The 18,360-nt window shown below is 40.9% G+C and overlaps 1 protein-coding gene across 1 annotated transcript in view; it reads left to right on the top strand.

Moving 5' to 3' along the window:
• The window catches only part of SLC30A8 (solute carrier family 30 member 8), a 40,739-nt gene extending 32,153 nt beyond the window's left edge, over positions 1 to 8,586 (top strand). Inside the window, 3 exon segments of the mRNA XM_021088990.1 lie at positions 986 to 1,091; positions 6,397 to 6,531; positions 7,812 to 8,586. Coding sequence (XP_020944649.1) covers positions 986 to 1,091; positions 6,397 to 6,531; positions 7,812 to 7,957 — 387 coding nt within the window. The 3' untranslated portion in view covers positions 7,958 to 8,586.

Here is an 18,360-nt window from a genome sequence, read left to right as displayed (position 1 = left end):
GCGCCTCTGACCCTAAAGAGATATTTACTACAGACCTCTACTTGAGGTGAGAATTCAAGAACCAGAGGTGGGTGAGGGTGGAGGTAGGGTAGTGATGGAGGAGAAGGGCATTTAGCTCTGACTGTTCACATCCTGATTGTCCAGTTAGCAGGAACTCTATTATCACTACTATTTTTTTTTTTTACTAAAAATGAAAACATGTAAGTAATAATGATAAAGACATGTCTGCACAAATCCTCACCAAAGGCTTAAAGCTTAAGGCAAAATAGTTTAAAATTGTACAGGTTAGTGGTGTTTGAGAGTACTCTTACCAAGGTTGTTATTCTTGCCAAGTTTCTTAGAAGTAATAAGGCATGGGGTTTTCTGTGGCACAAAACTTCATCAAAGGCAGAATAGCAGGTGTTTCACCCTGGGGCTAAGGGCTCCAGTGGTGAGACAGTGCAGGAATGAAGGCTCAGTGCATACTCTTTGGATTACATCAAAGATGCCTGCCTCCAGTATATGTCATACTTAAGAGTGAAAGAAATAAACTAAGCCAGTTTGCTGAGACCAAGCTCCAGCTGTACTTGGGTCACATGAAACCTCTGAGCAGATGATGCCCTTTCTTTGCATCATAATTAAGACTGAAATGTCATTGAATGTTGTGCAGCTATGTGCATAGTATCATCACATACTCTATGCTTCTATTAGTTTGAGAGAGGGTAAATCAGACTCTGTGAGAGAACACTCAAGGATATCTTTCCCTTTACTTCTTAAATTATGGGGAGAGCACGTCCTATGGTCTCTTTTCCTGCAGTCACGGAGAGTTTAAAGCTTAGAAGAAGGATGAAGTATTCAGGAAGTCTTGCCTCTGAGTTGGGTGTGAAGTGTCAGCAAAGTGAATGGATAGGGAGGGAAGGAAGCACGGAGGTTGACTTATTTTATCGATCAGACTTTCTGCACAGGAGACCTGAATTCAAAGAACTGAAATCCTTATGTTTTCTAGCCAGACTATAAAATGGCCGACCCAATCTGCACATTTGTCTTTTCTGTCCTGGTTTTGGCCAGCACCATCACCCTCTTAAAGGACTTCTCCATCTTACTCATGGAAGGTAGGAGTGCTTTTATTATTACTTCCAGCATCATTGCTTTCTCTTCCCTCTAATCACAAAAGGGCCTCAAGGCATGCTCACTGTGAGTTTGCATCGTAGGGAAAGTATAAACTTCTAAGGAGTTTTTGTGAAAATGAATATTGTGATTTTTATTCATGTGGGAATTAACAAAAAGAATTGGCCCCAGTGTTTTCTTTTTTTCTCCAGCAACTGTTAAATGGTATGGCATAATATTAAAAAGATACATTCAAACACTAGAGAAAGTGAGGGAGATAGAGCAAAAATACACATTTATCTTTAAAGAAATGGAAAAGACCTAAGAAGAATTGCATAAATCTACCCCTCAGGCAGCATTGTAACTATTATGAAAGACTTGCCTAAAATGCTTGTTAGACTAGGCCGGCAGTTCTCAGACATTCATGGCATCAGATTCACTGGGAGGGCCTATTAAAACACAGATTGCTGAGCCCACCTGACAGTCCCTGAGACGGTAGACCTGGGATGGGGCCCCCAATTTTGAATTTTTAACAAGATGTTGATGCTGAAGGACCAGTGACCATGTTTTGAGAACCACTGGACTAGTTTTTTCATCCCACTGAAAGGATTCTTTCATGAGGGTGCTGCGAACGTCCCTTGGAAAATTCAACCACCAAGGAGAATGGTATGGAGGTTCCTTAAAAAACTAAAAACAGAACTACCCTATGATCCAGCAATCCCACTCCTGGGTATACATCCAGGGAAAACCGTAATTTGAAAAGATGCATGCACCCCCAATGTTCCTTGCAGCGCTATTCACAGTAGCCTAGACATGGAAGTAACCTAAATGTCCATCAACAGAGGATTAAAGAAGTGGTACATATATGCAATGGAATATTACTCATCCATAAAAAAGGACAAAAATAATACCTTTTGCAACAACATAGATGGACCTAGACATTATCATACTAAGTGAAGTAAGTCAAAGACAAATATCATATGAGATTACTATTAGGTAGAAAATAATGAAAATGATACAAAATAACTTATTCACAAAACAGAAACAGACTCGAAGATTTCAAAATGAAACTTACAGTTACCAAAGGGGAAACGTTGAGGGTAGGGATAGATTGGGAGTTTGAGATTGGCATATGTACACACTGCTATAGACAAAATCGATTAGTAACAAGGACCTACTGTGTAGCACAGGGAACTCTATTCAGTACTTTCTGGTGGCCTATATGGGAAAAGAATCTGAAAAAGAATGGATATAAGGATATGTATAACTGATTTACTTTTTTGTACACCTGAAGCTAACACAATATTAAGACAACTATACTCCAATAAAGAGAATTTAGTCACAACTAGAGGTTTGCATCACATCAAACATTCAGATGAACCAAAAATATCCAGACATTGGCTGAACTTCTCCTTTTTGTCCAGCATATTTTGATAGAAGGCAGATAAAGTATCAGCATGTAGTTGCCTTCACAACAGCTCACCCTTCCCTAGCTTAGCATCCACTGCTGCATATACACATAAGGGTTTTGTTCTCAGTGGGAACTATAACTGTTGGTGGATGTTCGTATTGACCACAGTGAAAGAGAAAAGGGACTCAAATGTCACCAAGTAACAAGTGAACATCCTTGCTCAGAAGGTGACCCTATTTGATTTGTCGAGTCACAGATGCATCTCTTTCCTTTCCTGAGTGCTAAGCTGCAACTGTTTCTGCCTTTATAGAACTTATTGACTTCAGGGCAGAGGAAAGACAAACAGGAGTACAATTCGAGATGATTATATTCCACTTTTTTTCTCTCTCTCAGTTCAGTTCTTCTCTAGTGATTATCGTTTCTTGTTTAAGGAAAAGTGTAGGTAATTATTGAAACTGGCAGGTAGCATCTATCTGGAAGATGCTTAATTTTTAAACCAGGTTTTCAAATTAGGTTAGCATAAAATAATACTTGTAGTTGGTAAAATTTAAAAAATATATATGGAAAGGTATAAAGTGATAAGAAAAAGCCTACCCATTCTTCTACCTTTGAATTTTCAGTTCCATTCTCCAGGGGTAACATTTACTAATAAGCTGACATCTAACTTTCCAAAAATACCTAAGCATTTACACATATATATACATGTAATATACATATGTAAGTGTGTATATATATGTATATATATGTATATGTATGCCTTTTTTCATACAAATGTGATTACATACATATTTTGTTCTGCATCTTGCTTTTTCCAACCTGCTTTTTTACTAAGATCTTTCTATTTTAGTACATACACAGATACACCTCATTCTTTTTCATAGACACAGAGTATTCGACTCTAAGCATGTACCTACTCATTGATGGACATTACAGATAATGCTGCAATTATATTTTTAGCACTTGTGTATCTGTGGAATAATTCTTACAGTGTATTGCTGTTTCAGAATACATTTTAAAACTTGGTGCCTATTGTCATGCCTACCAAAGATACCATATCAATTTCTTTCCCACCAATGGAGTATGAGAGTGCTCACTTCCTCACATCCTCATCACCAATGGATATTATTCTTCTCTAGTCTGAGGGGTGAATATTATAGCTTATTGATTCCATATGCAAGTCTTTAATTTTGAAGAATATTGAGTTTTTTTTAACAGTACTTATTAGCCTAGGCAATTATTTTTTGAACACTAATTTGGGACTTTTTCTGGACACATTAATATTTTTGCAGGCTCTCCTTCAGAAAGAAAAAGGTTTCTAGGGTGTGATAGAACTTCAAGGCCAATAAGAACATATCCTCTTGCTTGCCAATCTTATTTCATAGAGTAAAATAAGTAAGAGTGGTCTTACGTTCTCCATAAAAGTAAAATGATAAAGGAGGCAAGAGAAAAAGAGGTAGTGGGATTGTGACTTCATCTCAAGGGTCCTAGATGAATGATAGCAGGTTTCATCTTTGGAAATGACACATTAGGCATAATAGTCCACTTTGGGCTACAATCTGTGGGGTCTAGCAGAGTACATCCACAACCAGAGCATGTACCTTAGAATCGGACATCCCACTTACACAATGGCCTTAGCAGTTCTTTTTTTTTTTTCTTTTGTCTTTTTAGGGCCACCCCGCAGTATATGGAGGCTCCCAAGCTAGGAGTCAGCTGCTGGCCTATGCCACAGGCACAGCAACACCAGATCCAAGCCGAGTCTGCGACCTATACCACAGCTCACAGCAACACCAGATCCTTAACCCACTGAGCGAGGCCAGGGATTGAACCTGCAACTTCACATTCCTAGTCGGATTTGTTTCCACTGTGCCACAATGGGAACTCTGTCTTAGCAATTCTTAACCTCTGTGACTCCCAATTTCTTCTTCAGTCAAACTGGAGTTGTAACTCTCATTAACAAGCTCTTAAAGTTCTTATAACTATTAAACAAGATAATCACTGTAAATAAAGGGCTTGGCACAAACCTTGTCATACAGTAAGTTCTCAATAAAGGTGTGTTATTGTTATTATTGTATAACATTTTTACCCTTGACTCCATGCACATTCTATAGCTAATCTGAGATAAGAACTTCCTCAATTTGTTTCTAGTACCCTGAGCTTTGTGCATCTCATAGAGCAAAATATCATGTTGACCAGCTCCTTGGTCTTTGAAACAATATGAAACTGGACTAAACCAAACTCAAACTATTTGAGTTTGAGGAAAGTCCCCAGGAGCAAGGATTGTAAATCCTGAAAAAAGGAGGGTTAAGTGTCTCCTATTCCCTTTAAGTGGTTCCTGACTAGCTGCTTATTACAATCACCTGGGAAGCTTTTAAAAAATCTTATGCCCAGGCCCTAGACCTAGAGATTCTTATCTAAGAAGGGTTGGCTTTGATGTTTTTTTAAACATGCAGCCAAGCTTGAGAACCACTGCAAGGTAGAGCTGCCCAGTGGCTGGTAAATATTAGTGCAACAGTTCTCTACCTTGGCTATGTTAGAATCAACAAATGAGCTACGAAAATGCTGATGCTAGGTCTTATCCCCAGATAATTCCATTTAATAGGTTTTGGGCATAACCTATTCATCAGGGTTTCTAAAATCCCTGGTGACGTTAATGTGCGTTCAAGCTTGAGAGCCACTCTGAAAGCACATAGATTTCAGAACCTCTTCCAGAGAAATTTTCTTCATGAGAATCTTAATGGAGCCAAGGCATATTTATTTCTTAACAAATTACACCAGGTGTTTGTGTTGTATGTACATAATGGAAGTAGAAACTAAAAAATGTTCATCCTTAGAAATCTCTTCTATAGCATCTTCGCTGGGTCATCTTTAATTAACAGAGATTCACCGACTGCATCAAAAGGCTTTACCACGGTTGTGCTAGTGGAGTTGATTTTTTTTTTTTTAAATCTTGTATCAAACTGATATCTTTTAAGATTCTTAACCAACCACTGACTTGGTTTCTCTCTGTGTAGTCAGCCAAAGCAAGCTCCCTTATACTTTCATTTCATTGTCTATATGACATTCCTTGCAATGTTTGAAAAAAGTGATCCTCCTTCTCTCAGCCTTCCTTTCTCCAGGCTAGAGACATCCCAGTTCCTTCAGCCCCAAAGAATAGCTGATTGGCCTCCAGACTCCCCACCTTCCTCTGTGCCCCCATACTTCCTTCAGAAACAAGAATGACAGTCAAACTATGACATTCCATGACCTGGATATTAAACCCTCACGAAGGTACCTAAAATAATAGAAATTCTAAGGACTGAATGAGATGGTATTACAATGTTAGGACATTATAATGTCCCCCCGTTAACTGTGTCCCCTGTTAACACAGTTTACTAAGTGACCTGCTGGATAGCTAACGTTTGTATAGCACCAGAGATTGCAAAGGACGGCTATTTTCTGATTTGCTCCCCAAAGGACTCTGTTAACTATATATTGTTCTTATCTCTGTTTTACTACACATGCACTGAGGATTAGAGAACTTCCAAGCACTGGGTAAATTCACAACTGTTGTAGTCAGAATGCCAACCCAGGATAATTTGATATCAAAACCCATGTGATTTCATTTTGCATTCCAGATAATTGCAAAGATAACTGTGGGAAATAATACCAAAAATGAAGAAGGATTACTGTTGTTGATGATGGTATTGTATAATCTGCAAATATTCTTTGTGAGCCTTTGATTGATGGTAAAACCTTCAAAAGAGTCAGACTGAACATGCTTTGTAAACATTTGAAATAAGAAACCACAAATGGAGAGGGCAAGCTAATATTTTAGGAAGGACTTTGCAGCTCCCATTAGCCATTGCCGTGAGTTGTATTTAATGGAATAACAGCCTCCCGCTCTTCTTTCCTCGTGGCAGGTGTGCCAAAGAACCTGAGTTACGATGGCGTGAAAGAGCTCATCTTAGCGGTGGATGGAGTGGTGTCTGTGCACAGCTTGCACATCTGGTCGCTAACAATGAACCAAGTGATTCTCTCAGCTCATGTTGCTGCAGGTCAGTGAGTTTCGTAAACACCCTGGACAAAAATTGAGTCCTTGTCCGGTAAACTCAGTAGTTTCCCTTCTTTTTGGAGAGCAGCCCTTGGCGCCTGCCACCCGTCAAAAACAGTTGTAAAGTGTTTTGTGTGACCAAGGGCCTTTGGAAACCATCCCCTTTGTCAATGTCGCCATGGCAACAGTGAGATGTCAGACAATCCCTGAGGCCAGCTGCAGAGGGTTAGAGAGTAGAATAAAAGGCTAAAATGCCACCCAAACTCCAAGGCCTTAAAGTCTGTTTGACTTGGGGTCCTATCATTTAAATAATAGGAATGAATTTAACCAGAAATCTCCACTGAGTATCTGGTGTGTAAGGTGCTTTGCGTGTCACCAAAGAAAAAGATGAAAGAGACACAGGTCCCCTCCTTAAGGTTCCAAAAAGTTAAAAGATGTACCCATCAGAATTAATGGTGGTTCCTTTACTGTATCATTAAATTCTGTAAACCATGTAAGATAACTCTTTGGATGCGATGTTTATTCTTAAAAAACTATGTTTTCAAGTAGAAGGTGATTTTGTTCATGATATGCTCAAGGGCTGAGAAAACAGGCACTGCCTCAGGAGACAGACGATACATTAGGCTGCCGAGAAATAACTCAAGAAGTTACTTAGAGGCAGGGTTGAGGAAGAGCCATTTAGGACTGTGCTTTTTCAGACAGCCTCATCTTTGCTGAGTGGCTTGGATCTGGCTTCAGAGAATTTACAGTCTCCACTGCACCCATATTTCACTGCAAATGGAAGAGTCTAGTAAACAATCAGGTTACTATGGAGGGAACTTTACAGCCTTCGATATCCTTTGGGACAAGAGAAAATTTGGCAGTGAGGATTGCTGCTCTCAGAAAGGTCTGTGGGGAGCTCTGAATGCTTCCTGGTTCTCATCATCATCCTTGTTATAAAGTCTGATTAGATACCAGGGTGACAAGCCAGAGAATCCTAGGAAGAAATTGTTCTGTCTCAGCTTTTTCCATGGCTTATCTTACCTTGCAAACTCAGCTCCTAGGAGTCTCAGACCCCAGAGAGGACTGTGGGCAGAAAGAGTTCCCATAGTGATGGGTGCTTTGCTGCACTAGAGTGCTCCCCTCCTTGTCTGTGTGAATGCAGCTGATTATCAGACAACAGGGCCCCTTTCAACATGGCACCCCACCAGGTCAAAGACAAAGTGCTTGAAGCTTGGAGATGAGCCATCCCCCCCTGCCGTGTGTGCAATCAGTGCCAATCTCACTGTGGTTCTTTACCAACAGCAGCCAGCTGGGACAGCCAGGTTGTCCGCAGAGAAATTGCGAAAGCCCTCAGCAGTAGCTTTCCTGTGCACTCACTCACCATTCAGATGGAGCCTCCAGCCGACCAGGACTCTGACTGCCTTTTCTGTGAAGACCCCCGGGACTAGCTCAGTCACACTGTCCGCTCCTCAAGTTTGACAGGCCACTACATGCTGCTCTGCAGTTTCTAGGAAACCAAAGGAAGAAGTTTGAGAAATTCATGATGCAGTACAATGCACATCTTATTCTTCTTTATGGAGCTCCATCCACCATGAATGAAAAGGCATTTAAATTCATCGACCAATTGGATTATCAACCCATCACTAGCTGTGTTTGGTTCCAGGAATGTGTGTATAGATTATTCCTGACTGGGGCTGAAACAGCAGCTGTCTGTAACCACAGGTAATAAAAAGTTTGTCTGCCTTCAATAATACATCCCAAGGCTGAGAGGGCAAAACTGAACTCAGGAAAGTCTTATCAGGGATAAGGAGTCACAACATTTTTTGAAAACATGAAAAGCAAAAATAAGAATAACCAAGTCAGGGGTCGAAGACAACTAAGAAGCCTAATACTCCATTAGAACTTGACTTTCCCCCTAAGCTGGGACATGATTTGGGGAGTCACCTTTTGACTCCCTATCAACATCACCATTCATTAAATAGGACAGAAATCCCTCTTTTCATCTTTTTTTCCTTTTTAAGGATGCACCTGGCAAATATGGAGTTTCCCAGGCTAGGGGTCAAATCGGAGCTGCAGTTTCTGGCCTATACCACAGTAACACCAGACCTGAGCCGCATCTGCAACCTACACCACAGCTTGTGGCGACACGGGGTCCTTAACCCACTGATCAAGGCCAGAAATGGAACTCGCATCCTCACCGACACTACGTCGGGATCTTAACCTGCTGAGCCATGATGCGAACTCCTCCCTCTCTTCATCTTGCTTGCACATTATGTTGTGATATATCTGAAATGATTGAATCATATTTTACTTCTCAGTATAAAGGGCCTGTACAAATGAAAAATGATGACACTGTTGCTTTTTGAGTGTTTTCAGATGGTGTGGCCTAATAATAAAATAAAACAAGCTGGCACCAAAAGGCAGAGTATCCAGAGTCACATGGAAAATAATTTAGTCAAAGAACTAAGATAAGAGCTCTCAGGTCTTGAATAATATTTATAGATCACCAACCATGGTTTAAGTTGGCTCTTATCTTATACTGGGTTCTTAAGATATGTCCCCTTATTTCATTGTAACGATAACTACAGAAGTTGGAACTAATACCCTCATCATATAGTTGAGAGCATAAGGCTCACAGTCAAGTAACTTACCCAGTGTCATTTATTCATTCATTTAAAAATATTTTTTGAGGCAGGCAATAGGCTGAGCATTGGTAAACTAAGCTGATGTGGCTTTTGCCCTCATAGGACTCTTTTGCCTTTGAGGGAAGACAAAGGCATTTTACTAATAAACACCACCAACAATGCACTATGAATAGCAGCAAGTGATATGAGAGAAGAGAGGCTGACTTAGACCAGCAGGGTCAATGGAGGGCTTCTAAGACGAAATGGCACCCAAGGTGGGACTTAAACAAAAAGGTAGGTAATAGACAAAGCACTGTAGAAGGAGGCACATTTTAGAAGAAGCAAGAGGATGTGTGGACATCCTGATGAAAGAACTGGGTGCATCTGAGGAATTGAGAAAGGTTCTTGTGGCTGGAACAACTAAGTGAAGGGTGAGTTAAAGAATGTGAAGAACACAAAGCCGGAAAAACAAGCAAGTCTAAGTGAGAAAGCAGCTGAACCAGATCTGTTTTGTCCAAAATCGCATCTACCCTTTCTCTTTGAACACCTTTTATTTTTTTAGATGTTTCTTTTCGACCAAGTAATCTGCATTGACAGTCAGCCATTATTTCCAAAGTGCATGCAAAAGACAGGACCTATGTTTCTCAAAAGAATAGGATGAATAAATTGCTGAGTTTAAAAGTAAAGGCCTTGAGTTCCCGTCGTGGTGCAGTGGAAACGAATCCGACTAGGAACCATGAGGTTGCGGGTTCGATCCCCGGTCTCAGTCAGTGGGTTAAGGATCCGGTGTTGCTGTGAGCTGTGGTTTAGGTCGCAGACACAGCTCGGATCTGGCATTTCTGTGGCTCTGGCATAGGCCGGCAGCTGTAGCTCTGATTAGACCCCTAGCCTGGGAACCTCCATATGCTGCAGGTGTGGCCCTAAAATAAATAAATAAATAAATAAATAAATAAATAAATAAATAAAGGTCTGACAGTGCTTCTGTTGTGAGTCCTATCCTAGGCAGCCCTAAATTTGTACTGTCTCTACACAAAAGTCTGGCTAAAGAAAGAGGAAATCAAAACTCATGGAAGTGGTTGTGGGCTGAGCTACCTAAAGACATTGACCCTGAGTTGTGCCAATAACCATGGGGACGTGAAAGGGAGATGGCAGAGACATGGTGGCAATAGGGGACCCTGTGGCAGAGGAATGAACATGAGAGGGAATTAGAAACCATGGCGCCAGGCCCTTTCTGCTCCCTTCTGTGACCTTCAACTGGCCCTCACTTTCTCTGAGCTTTAGATTCATCTGAAAATGGGGATTGTGTTTTCATCGACAGGTTTCTGTTAGAATTACACGGGAGAGCAAGTGTCAAGAACAAGGTTCTCTGTGTGATAAAAAGTGAGTGCTCAAGACGTATTTGTTCTAATCCAGGGTTTCTCAGCCTTGGCATTATTGATATTTGGGGCTGGGTCACTCTTTGTTGTTGAGGAATTGTTCCAACACAACAACAGAAAGTTGTTCCTGTGTATCGGAGGATGCTTAGCAGCATTCCTGTGCTCTACCCCCCAGCTACCAGTACCAGTCACCACTCCCAGTTGTAACAACCACATGCCCACAGGTTAAATGGCAGTTGATTGGGGGCATGGAGCTCTTGGCACTAGGAGGGCTGACTTTTGACAAGAGGCCAGTGGGATAAGAGGAAATCATCTGAAGCTGCTCCTCACATGCCAGCCCCACGTCTGCTCACTTTCCAGATCCTCCAGCAAGGGAGCAAGAATATTTAATATGATTTGTCTGAGACTAGGATATTCTTTGGCTGTGGTTCACTCCTAGAATGGTTACTGTGTCTTTCCAGCCAGGGACAGATGATCTCATGTTTTCTCTCCTTGCCTCCTTGGTAAATAAACCCAGGCAGAGCGTGTCTCCTTGATCCAGGCTGGGCATGATTCTCTCCTTTGCTTTTCTAACTCCTCTGAACAGAGAGCTGAGTGGATAAATTAGACCAAGGCCTTCTCTGCAGATCAGACCATCGATCTCGCCCACTCCCTCCCTCTTCATACAGGGAGAATGGAATGTGCTGGTCTCAAGATTTAGATTTAAAGAGTGGAAAGGAAATGAGAGGCTCACTTCAGCCTCCAGCTGAAGCAGTGTGTTCTAAACTGTCATTTTGCTGGGTTATTGGATCCTGACTTAGATATTAAAGATATGGCATTTTGATTTGTCTTGAGCAATTATTCTTTGTACGGCTCTCACCTGTGGAGGGTAAAAGCATATCAAGGTGTGCAAGCCTCAATGGGTCTGCTTTGGTCTTCTATGTACATATTTTTAACATACCCAGAAATGATTCTAAAGACCAGCCAGAATCTAGAAGAACTTCAACCGGGGAATTCAGACACATAACACAGATACCTACAATAATATCTTAAGTTGCAGGCATGCGAATGGGATATGAAGGGAGGGAGAGAAAAGGACTGCAGGGTGGGCATGGCCATCGAGGCTTCATGTCATTGAGCAGAGAGCCATGCTGGACTTTGCATGACATGTGGCGCTTCCCCAGGCAGATGAATAGAAGAGCTTTCTACACAAAGGGAAGACTGTGTAGGTCGTGCTTGTGTTTATCTGCTGGCTTCTAATTTGAAAAGCAGAGCTATGAGGCAGAGAAAACATTCAACTCTGTAAAGTTTAAGATGATGTAGCTCTGGCTATTTTATCATTATGAATACGGAGGAGACCAGGCGCTCCGTCTTTGATGCTGTTGATGTCCTTGTCAGCATCTAATAGGGCGCTGGAAACTGTGCCGGCATTAATAATTGCTGAAGCAATGACTCTGGGGCTCTAGGTGGGCCTTGTCATTATTTTTCATTTACATTTGTATTTTTCTGAAATTGCGAGGGCCAAGGAAACATTGACTTTGAAGGAGGAGGTCACATCTGTGCCATCTTGGCAAATCAGTCAGCGCCACTGAAAGAGCTACTTAGCATTCTGCGGACAGCTCACCCTGCTCAGTGGAGACAAACAGACGTGTCCCCCGTCTTAGAAGGCATGTTTAGGCAACCGGAATGAGAGCCACTCAGCTTCCCAGCAGCTCTGGCCTCTGCTGGCTCTCAGAACAGAAGGGACGGTTCATGCCAACTCATTTCCCCATCTCAAGGGCTGCTATGTGGTTCTGCATTTCTACATTTTGTGCAGGACAGAGTTCTGAAGGCCAGATGACCCAGCAGACATACAAGGTCTGGGGTCACCAACTGCTCTGTTTTCTTTGGGAAATCATGTTAATTTTCGATTTTATGTCCAAAACCCATTGAATGCCAAGTCATCACAGGGGAGGCAGGCTTGTAGGTTAACCAAAGGAATGGCCCCATGGCTCTAAGCCATTTCTGCTATTTCCTTGAGATTATACTTCTTTAGTCGACTAGAGTGAAAACTCTGAGTGGCAGATATTTTGGGGTACAAGTCAAGACAGCCTACAACGGGGAGTTTAAGGATTTGAGATGAAAGAGCAGCTACCATCAAAGACCTCGTGTGCCAGGTATCAGTGTTGAAGCCTTTCCCATTCCTGCCTCCTTGGCATGGTCAGAACTCTGGGCCACTGAAGTTACTGGAATAGTGTAGCAGAATTCTTTACTTTGTGGCATTGTATTCTTTCTGGCTATTGACACATTAATGATCCTTCTGTCTTTCAAAGCAACATGCTTTATTCTTCACAGAATACTGAAATCAGGTCAACTTTGCCACCACCCTCAATCTTTAATATGCTTTTCTGTCATCCAGCACCCAGTCGAGATTGATCTAGGGCTCTGTGGTGAGGTTAGGGCCCATAAAAGAAATTTATGTGTTCCATATGTTTGGTTACAGATGGGAAATGGGAATGCTGAAGGACATGAAGGGAAGACTGTTTATACTTTGCACATCAGTTGATTGCCTGAATTTGAATCTTAGTTCTTCACTTTATTGGCTCTATGACCTCGAGCTAGTTACTTAAATGCTCTGTCCCTCTTTCCTGATCAGTAAAACCTCCCTATTCAGATGCATGAGAATTTAATAAATAAGGACACTTAGAGGGGTTGGACTTGTGCATTGGAGGTAATTAGCACTCAGTGAATATTAACTGTTATTTATCGTTATGTCCAAAGAGAGCGTGTATGTATATGTGCCCAAAAAGATTTACCCCATGCCCACTTATAAAAGGTTTTGAGTCATCAACACACTCCTACAAGAGAGTGGCAAATTATTGGTGAGACTTAACAGCCCTTTCTCTCACACGCAACAACGTAGGCTTACTGAGATAAAGGCGTTTATCTGAGAGTTACCAAGTAAGGGAGTCCTAGATTCATTAAAATAGTCAAGTCCCTTTCTGACATGCTCTGAAAATTTCTGCTTTTATCTTCATGGTAAAAGCTGAATGAGTCACTCCAAGCACGTTCATTAGCAAAATGTGTATGCCCAGTTTGACAAAGGCAGCATCATGGACCTTCCCCCACTTCTACCCTGTTCCTGTGAAGTATCACCTTCTTGATTTCTTGGTGTCTCTTTCTCTGCTATAGAGGGAACTTGCTCTGACCAGGTGCATTGTCTTCTGCTGGTCTCTAAACTGCCATTGCCATATTTGGATCATTTAGTGACTTGCTAAATTTTGCAAGGCCTTTAGCACTTTGGTGTCAAAAAAAAAAAAAGTGCTTCTGGGCGTATACATTTTATAGATTCTTGGAAAATGTTGCTTTCCAGCGCCATCCTCTCCCAAGGAAACAGGAGCCAGAGAACCCCGCAAAGAGACAGACCTCATTTTCTGCAATTAGCTTTCAAGTACCTTCAAGAAATGGTTTTCCCTCGTTTTCTGCAATTAGCTTTCAAGTACCTTCAGGAAATGGTTTTCTCAGCTCATCTCCCTGATCCCCCATTTTGGATTACAGGGCAGTCTGCTTAAACGACTACTTACAGAAATTATTAAAGGCACCTAGCAAATGTCGTCTTTGAATATCCACATCCCCACTTTTACAAGTCCGGCTTGGCGTGACAGTGATGAAACCACTTAACAGTCCAGCGCAGGCGGATGTTAAGGGGAAAAAAACAAGGTGACCATATGTGGTTCAGTTTCCTAACTCACAGATTTCACACTTAACGTTTGCCATTCTGTTCCCGAGCACCTGTTTAGAGTCTATTTTAAAATGTTAATATATGTTTAACACAAAGTCAGGAAAAAGAGTTTGGGTTCAGTCATTATCTTTAGATCACTAGATTCATGGCAGAAAATGTTTCTCATGCCACCAATCACGACTGTAATGAGAAGACACATGTCCACCCTCAGTCTTTTATTAGAGGGAAGAACCCATTTGCGGAGGAGATTGGTCAGAGATCAAAGGTGATCTAAGAATCAGAGGCACTTTTGAAATCATCCTGGTCATTACTAGGAAACCCCAGTAAGGAAGAGAGTGGTAGTCAGGGGCTGTGGGAGCCCTTGACAGTTGTAAAATATCAAACAGACTTGTGCTTCTTCGACCATAAAGGCCAGGAAGTAATGAGAGATGTCAAGCTGAATTGCACCCCTTTCAGGTGGGTCGAGAAGCCCCGGGAGACAATGTATCAATATAATTGCCCTATATTTCCTTTCTTCCAAGGGGTACCTGTTTGCTGAAAATGTAACTGTCCTATTGGCCACCATTAAAACCATATGGTTGTTGTACACAATCCAAGGTACTGTCAAATATGATTTCCCTAGGTCTGTAGAGTTTAGGGGTGTTTGGGGGTGCTACAAAACAAGAAAGGGCACCAGCTGTGCTGAAGATATTGTAAACCACGGTGAGTTAACCTGTACAATAGAGCCAGCATCAGATGTGACTTTGGGGTCTTTTTGAAGTTGAACTGCATTCTTCACATGGGATTCAGTAGGAACTTCACAAACTAATGCCCTGTTTCTTTTCCACCTCCCTCCTCCCATTTTTTACAGAGATGAATGGGGGTTTTATTTGGCATGTACCTGAGATTTATCAACAAAAACTTCTGTTATTGTCCCCTTCTCTACTCCAAATGTGTCTCCGACATGACGGAATCCACAACCAGAAAATATGAGTACCCTGTGTTGACATTTCATTAGAGCAATACATTCTATGAATAATTAATAGCCCAGAAAGATGAAGCCTCCTTTGCTGGTTTCCACTTTCTCATAGAGTTTAGCACTTTGTTTGAATTTGGATAGGGAAAGGACAGTTTTGATTTCCCTGGCTCAGTAAGCCCTGAATTCATAAACAAGAAGTAGATTCTCTTTCCCTTCAGTCTCCAATCCTTTATAGACAGAAAACCATGGAGAAGATTTTTCAGGATCTTAGGCAAGATCATCTTTAATGTTGACTAAAGGGAAAATTTAGAGGAAGGCACTGTGATCAAGCATAGTTGATGAGGCCATGCAACTATTCTTCTTCTGATGATGATTATTGTAATTATTTTGATGGCTTTGTTTTTACAGCCATACCTGCAGCATATGGAAGTTCCCAGGCAGCATCTGCAGCTGCTGGCCTATGGCACAGCCACAGCAACACTGGATCTAAGCCACATCTGCAGCCTCTGCTACAGCTTGTGACAGTGCTGTATCCTTAACCCGCTGAGGAAGGCCAGGGATCAAACCTGCATCTACATGGACACTATGTCGGGTTCTTAACCCACCAAGCCACAGCGTGTCAAGGGAACTCCTTGACAGCTTTTAAACACCCTAGAGTTTACCACCTACACCCCTACTATGGAAGATGTTTTACCTTGGTATAAACATTTGCACAATATATATTTCAGTTTATAGATTAAAAAAAAAAAACTTTTAATTCCCTACCCTGAAATTTTTTGTTAATTCATTAGCTCACATGATTCCTTTTCAACTGATTTTACTACCATTTATTAATCAACTACATGTCAGGCACATGGTAAGGGAGTCCAATATTGCTTTAGATACATTTATATTAGTCTAGAAGTCTTCTGTGTATACCAAGGATTAAGAAATGACTGAATAACTAAACCCCAGAGGTCCTGAAAAAAAATCCTAATACTCACATGCTAGACATCAACTCTGAGAAGTAAACACACCTGTGTTGCTTCTCCCTTGAAAAATGTATCTTATAAAGGTATTGCTCAGGTGCAGTCAAATCATGAAATTAGTCACATTTTTCTAATGAAATTTTACTGATGATTCTAGAAATGGGTGATGTATTTCACTTCACTTCTTTCCCAAATTACTGAGCTATCAGTACCACTCATTGTACAATAGAGATTATTGGCCAATGACTTGAGGGTAAGATAGGCTTGGAATGTTAGTGCTGGAAGAGATAAGAATGAAATACTTAGGAATAAACTGAACCAAGGAGCTGAACACATTTGTACGTTGAAAACCAACAGACTTTGATGAAGACAAATAAATGGAAAGATAGTATGCGTTCATAGATTGGAAGAATTAATACTATTAAAATACCTATGCTACCCAAAGTTATCTACAGATTCAATGTAATTCCTATCAAAATTTGATTGGACACTTATCAAAGACGTTGAAAAAACAATCCTAAAATTCATATGGAACCACAAAAGACCCCGAAAATCCAAATTAAGCTATAGGCATTGTATCTCCTGATTTCAAAATATTATCACAAAGCTGCAGTAATTAACAGTATAGTACTGCATAAAAATAAACATATAGGCCAATGTAATAGAATAGAGATCCCCAAAATAAATCCATGCATTTATAGTCAACTGATCTTTGGTAAGGTAGCAAGAACACACAGTTTGAAAGGATAGTCTCTTAAATAAAGGGGAAAACTGGAGATCCACAAGCAGAAAAATGAAATTGGACTTTGTCTCACACTACGTACAAAAATCAACTCAAAATGGATTAAAGACTTAGAGGTAAGACCAGAAACTCTAAAGCTACTTGAAGAAAACATAGGGACAAGCTTGATATTGGTTTGAGCAACAGTTTTTTTTTTTTTTTTTTGAATATAATCCCCAAAGAAGTTATAATGCAAATGTATGGGAACTGATCATATTTGAAAGGTGTTTATGGTAAATTGCATTGAGATAATGCATATAAAATGCTTAGCATAGTGCCTGGTTTGCAAGGGCACTAGCCCAGATAATAAGATAAATGGAAATTCCTTTTCTATTGTGCACAGAAATAGAATAAACGGGGAAGGTGGTGCCATGAGGTGCAGAATGGGATGCAGTAGAGAGAGGGGTAGGAGGTTGAGGAAAATAGAGGACAACTGATTCATAAGTTAACTTCTACCACTATTGGCATTAGTATTGAAAACAACCCAATTTGTATCTGACATTGCCAAATTTGGAGGGGAAACAGCCATCCATTATCATCCTTGTATCACATTCTTTAATATCCTTCTTTAATATGCATATCCGTTCTTTAATATGCTTATCTTGGATAGAGGATATTAAAGAATGTGATACAAGGGTAATAATAGATGGCCGTTTCCCTCCAAATTTGGCAAAGTCAGATACAAACTGGGGTATTTTCAATACTAATGCCAATGGCGGCAGAAGTTAAGTTACTGTAAAGTTGCCGTTGCTTTTTCAGCCACTGGTTTATTTAATGAGACTTTCATGATTAATATGTGCCAGGCTCTGTGGTGGGCCTGGGGGTCCAGGAGTGGTGATGACACTTACATTCTAGTGGGGGATACGGACACTGAAGAAATAAGTATAAACCTAAATAAGGTACTTGCAGACAGTGGGAAGTGGTAAGAAGAAAATGAAAGCAAATGCTATGGTAATGACTGGTGTGGGATAGAAGCGGACAGCTATCTATACAAGGTGATCCCATAGGGCCTTTCTGATGACATTTGGGCTGAGCCTAGGTGTTAGGAAGGAACCAGCCTTGCAACGGGGTGGAGGGGAAGGGAGGGCAGCATGTGCAAAGGCCCAAGGCAGGAAGAACTTGGCATGTTCTGTAGGCAAGGCCATGGGAAGAGCGACAGGCTGGGTTTGGCTGGGTAAAAAGTTGGGATTTTAGTAAATGCAAAGAGTGCTACTGGATGGAAGGGGGAAAGACAGTAGAAATTTGGTCTGTTACAATTCTGTAGCTTTGCATTGTTTGGGCAAAATAGATTTTCAAATAAATTCATCAAAGATTTACCAAGTATCAAAAAATCTCTTGTAGACCCCTCCTACACTTTTGTTGGGAATGTAAGTTTGTGCAGCCAGTATGGAGAACTGTATGAAAGTTACTGAAAAAACTAAAAATAGAATTATCATATGATCTA

The sequence above is a fragment of the Sus scrofa genome, chromosome 4, assembly GCF_000003025.6.
Source record: "Sus scrofa isolate TJ Tabasco breed Duroc chromosome 4, Sscrofa11.1, whole genome shotgun sequence".
In the NCBI taxonomy this organism is placed as follows: Eukaryota; Metazoa; Chordata; class Mammalia; order Artiodactyla; family Suidae; genus Sus; species Sus scrofa.
This window is presented reverse-complemented; position numbering and strand designations above follow the sequence as displayed.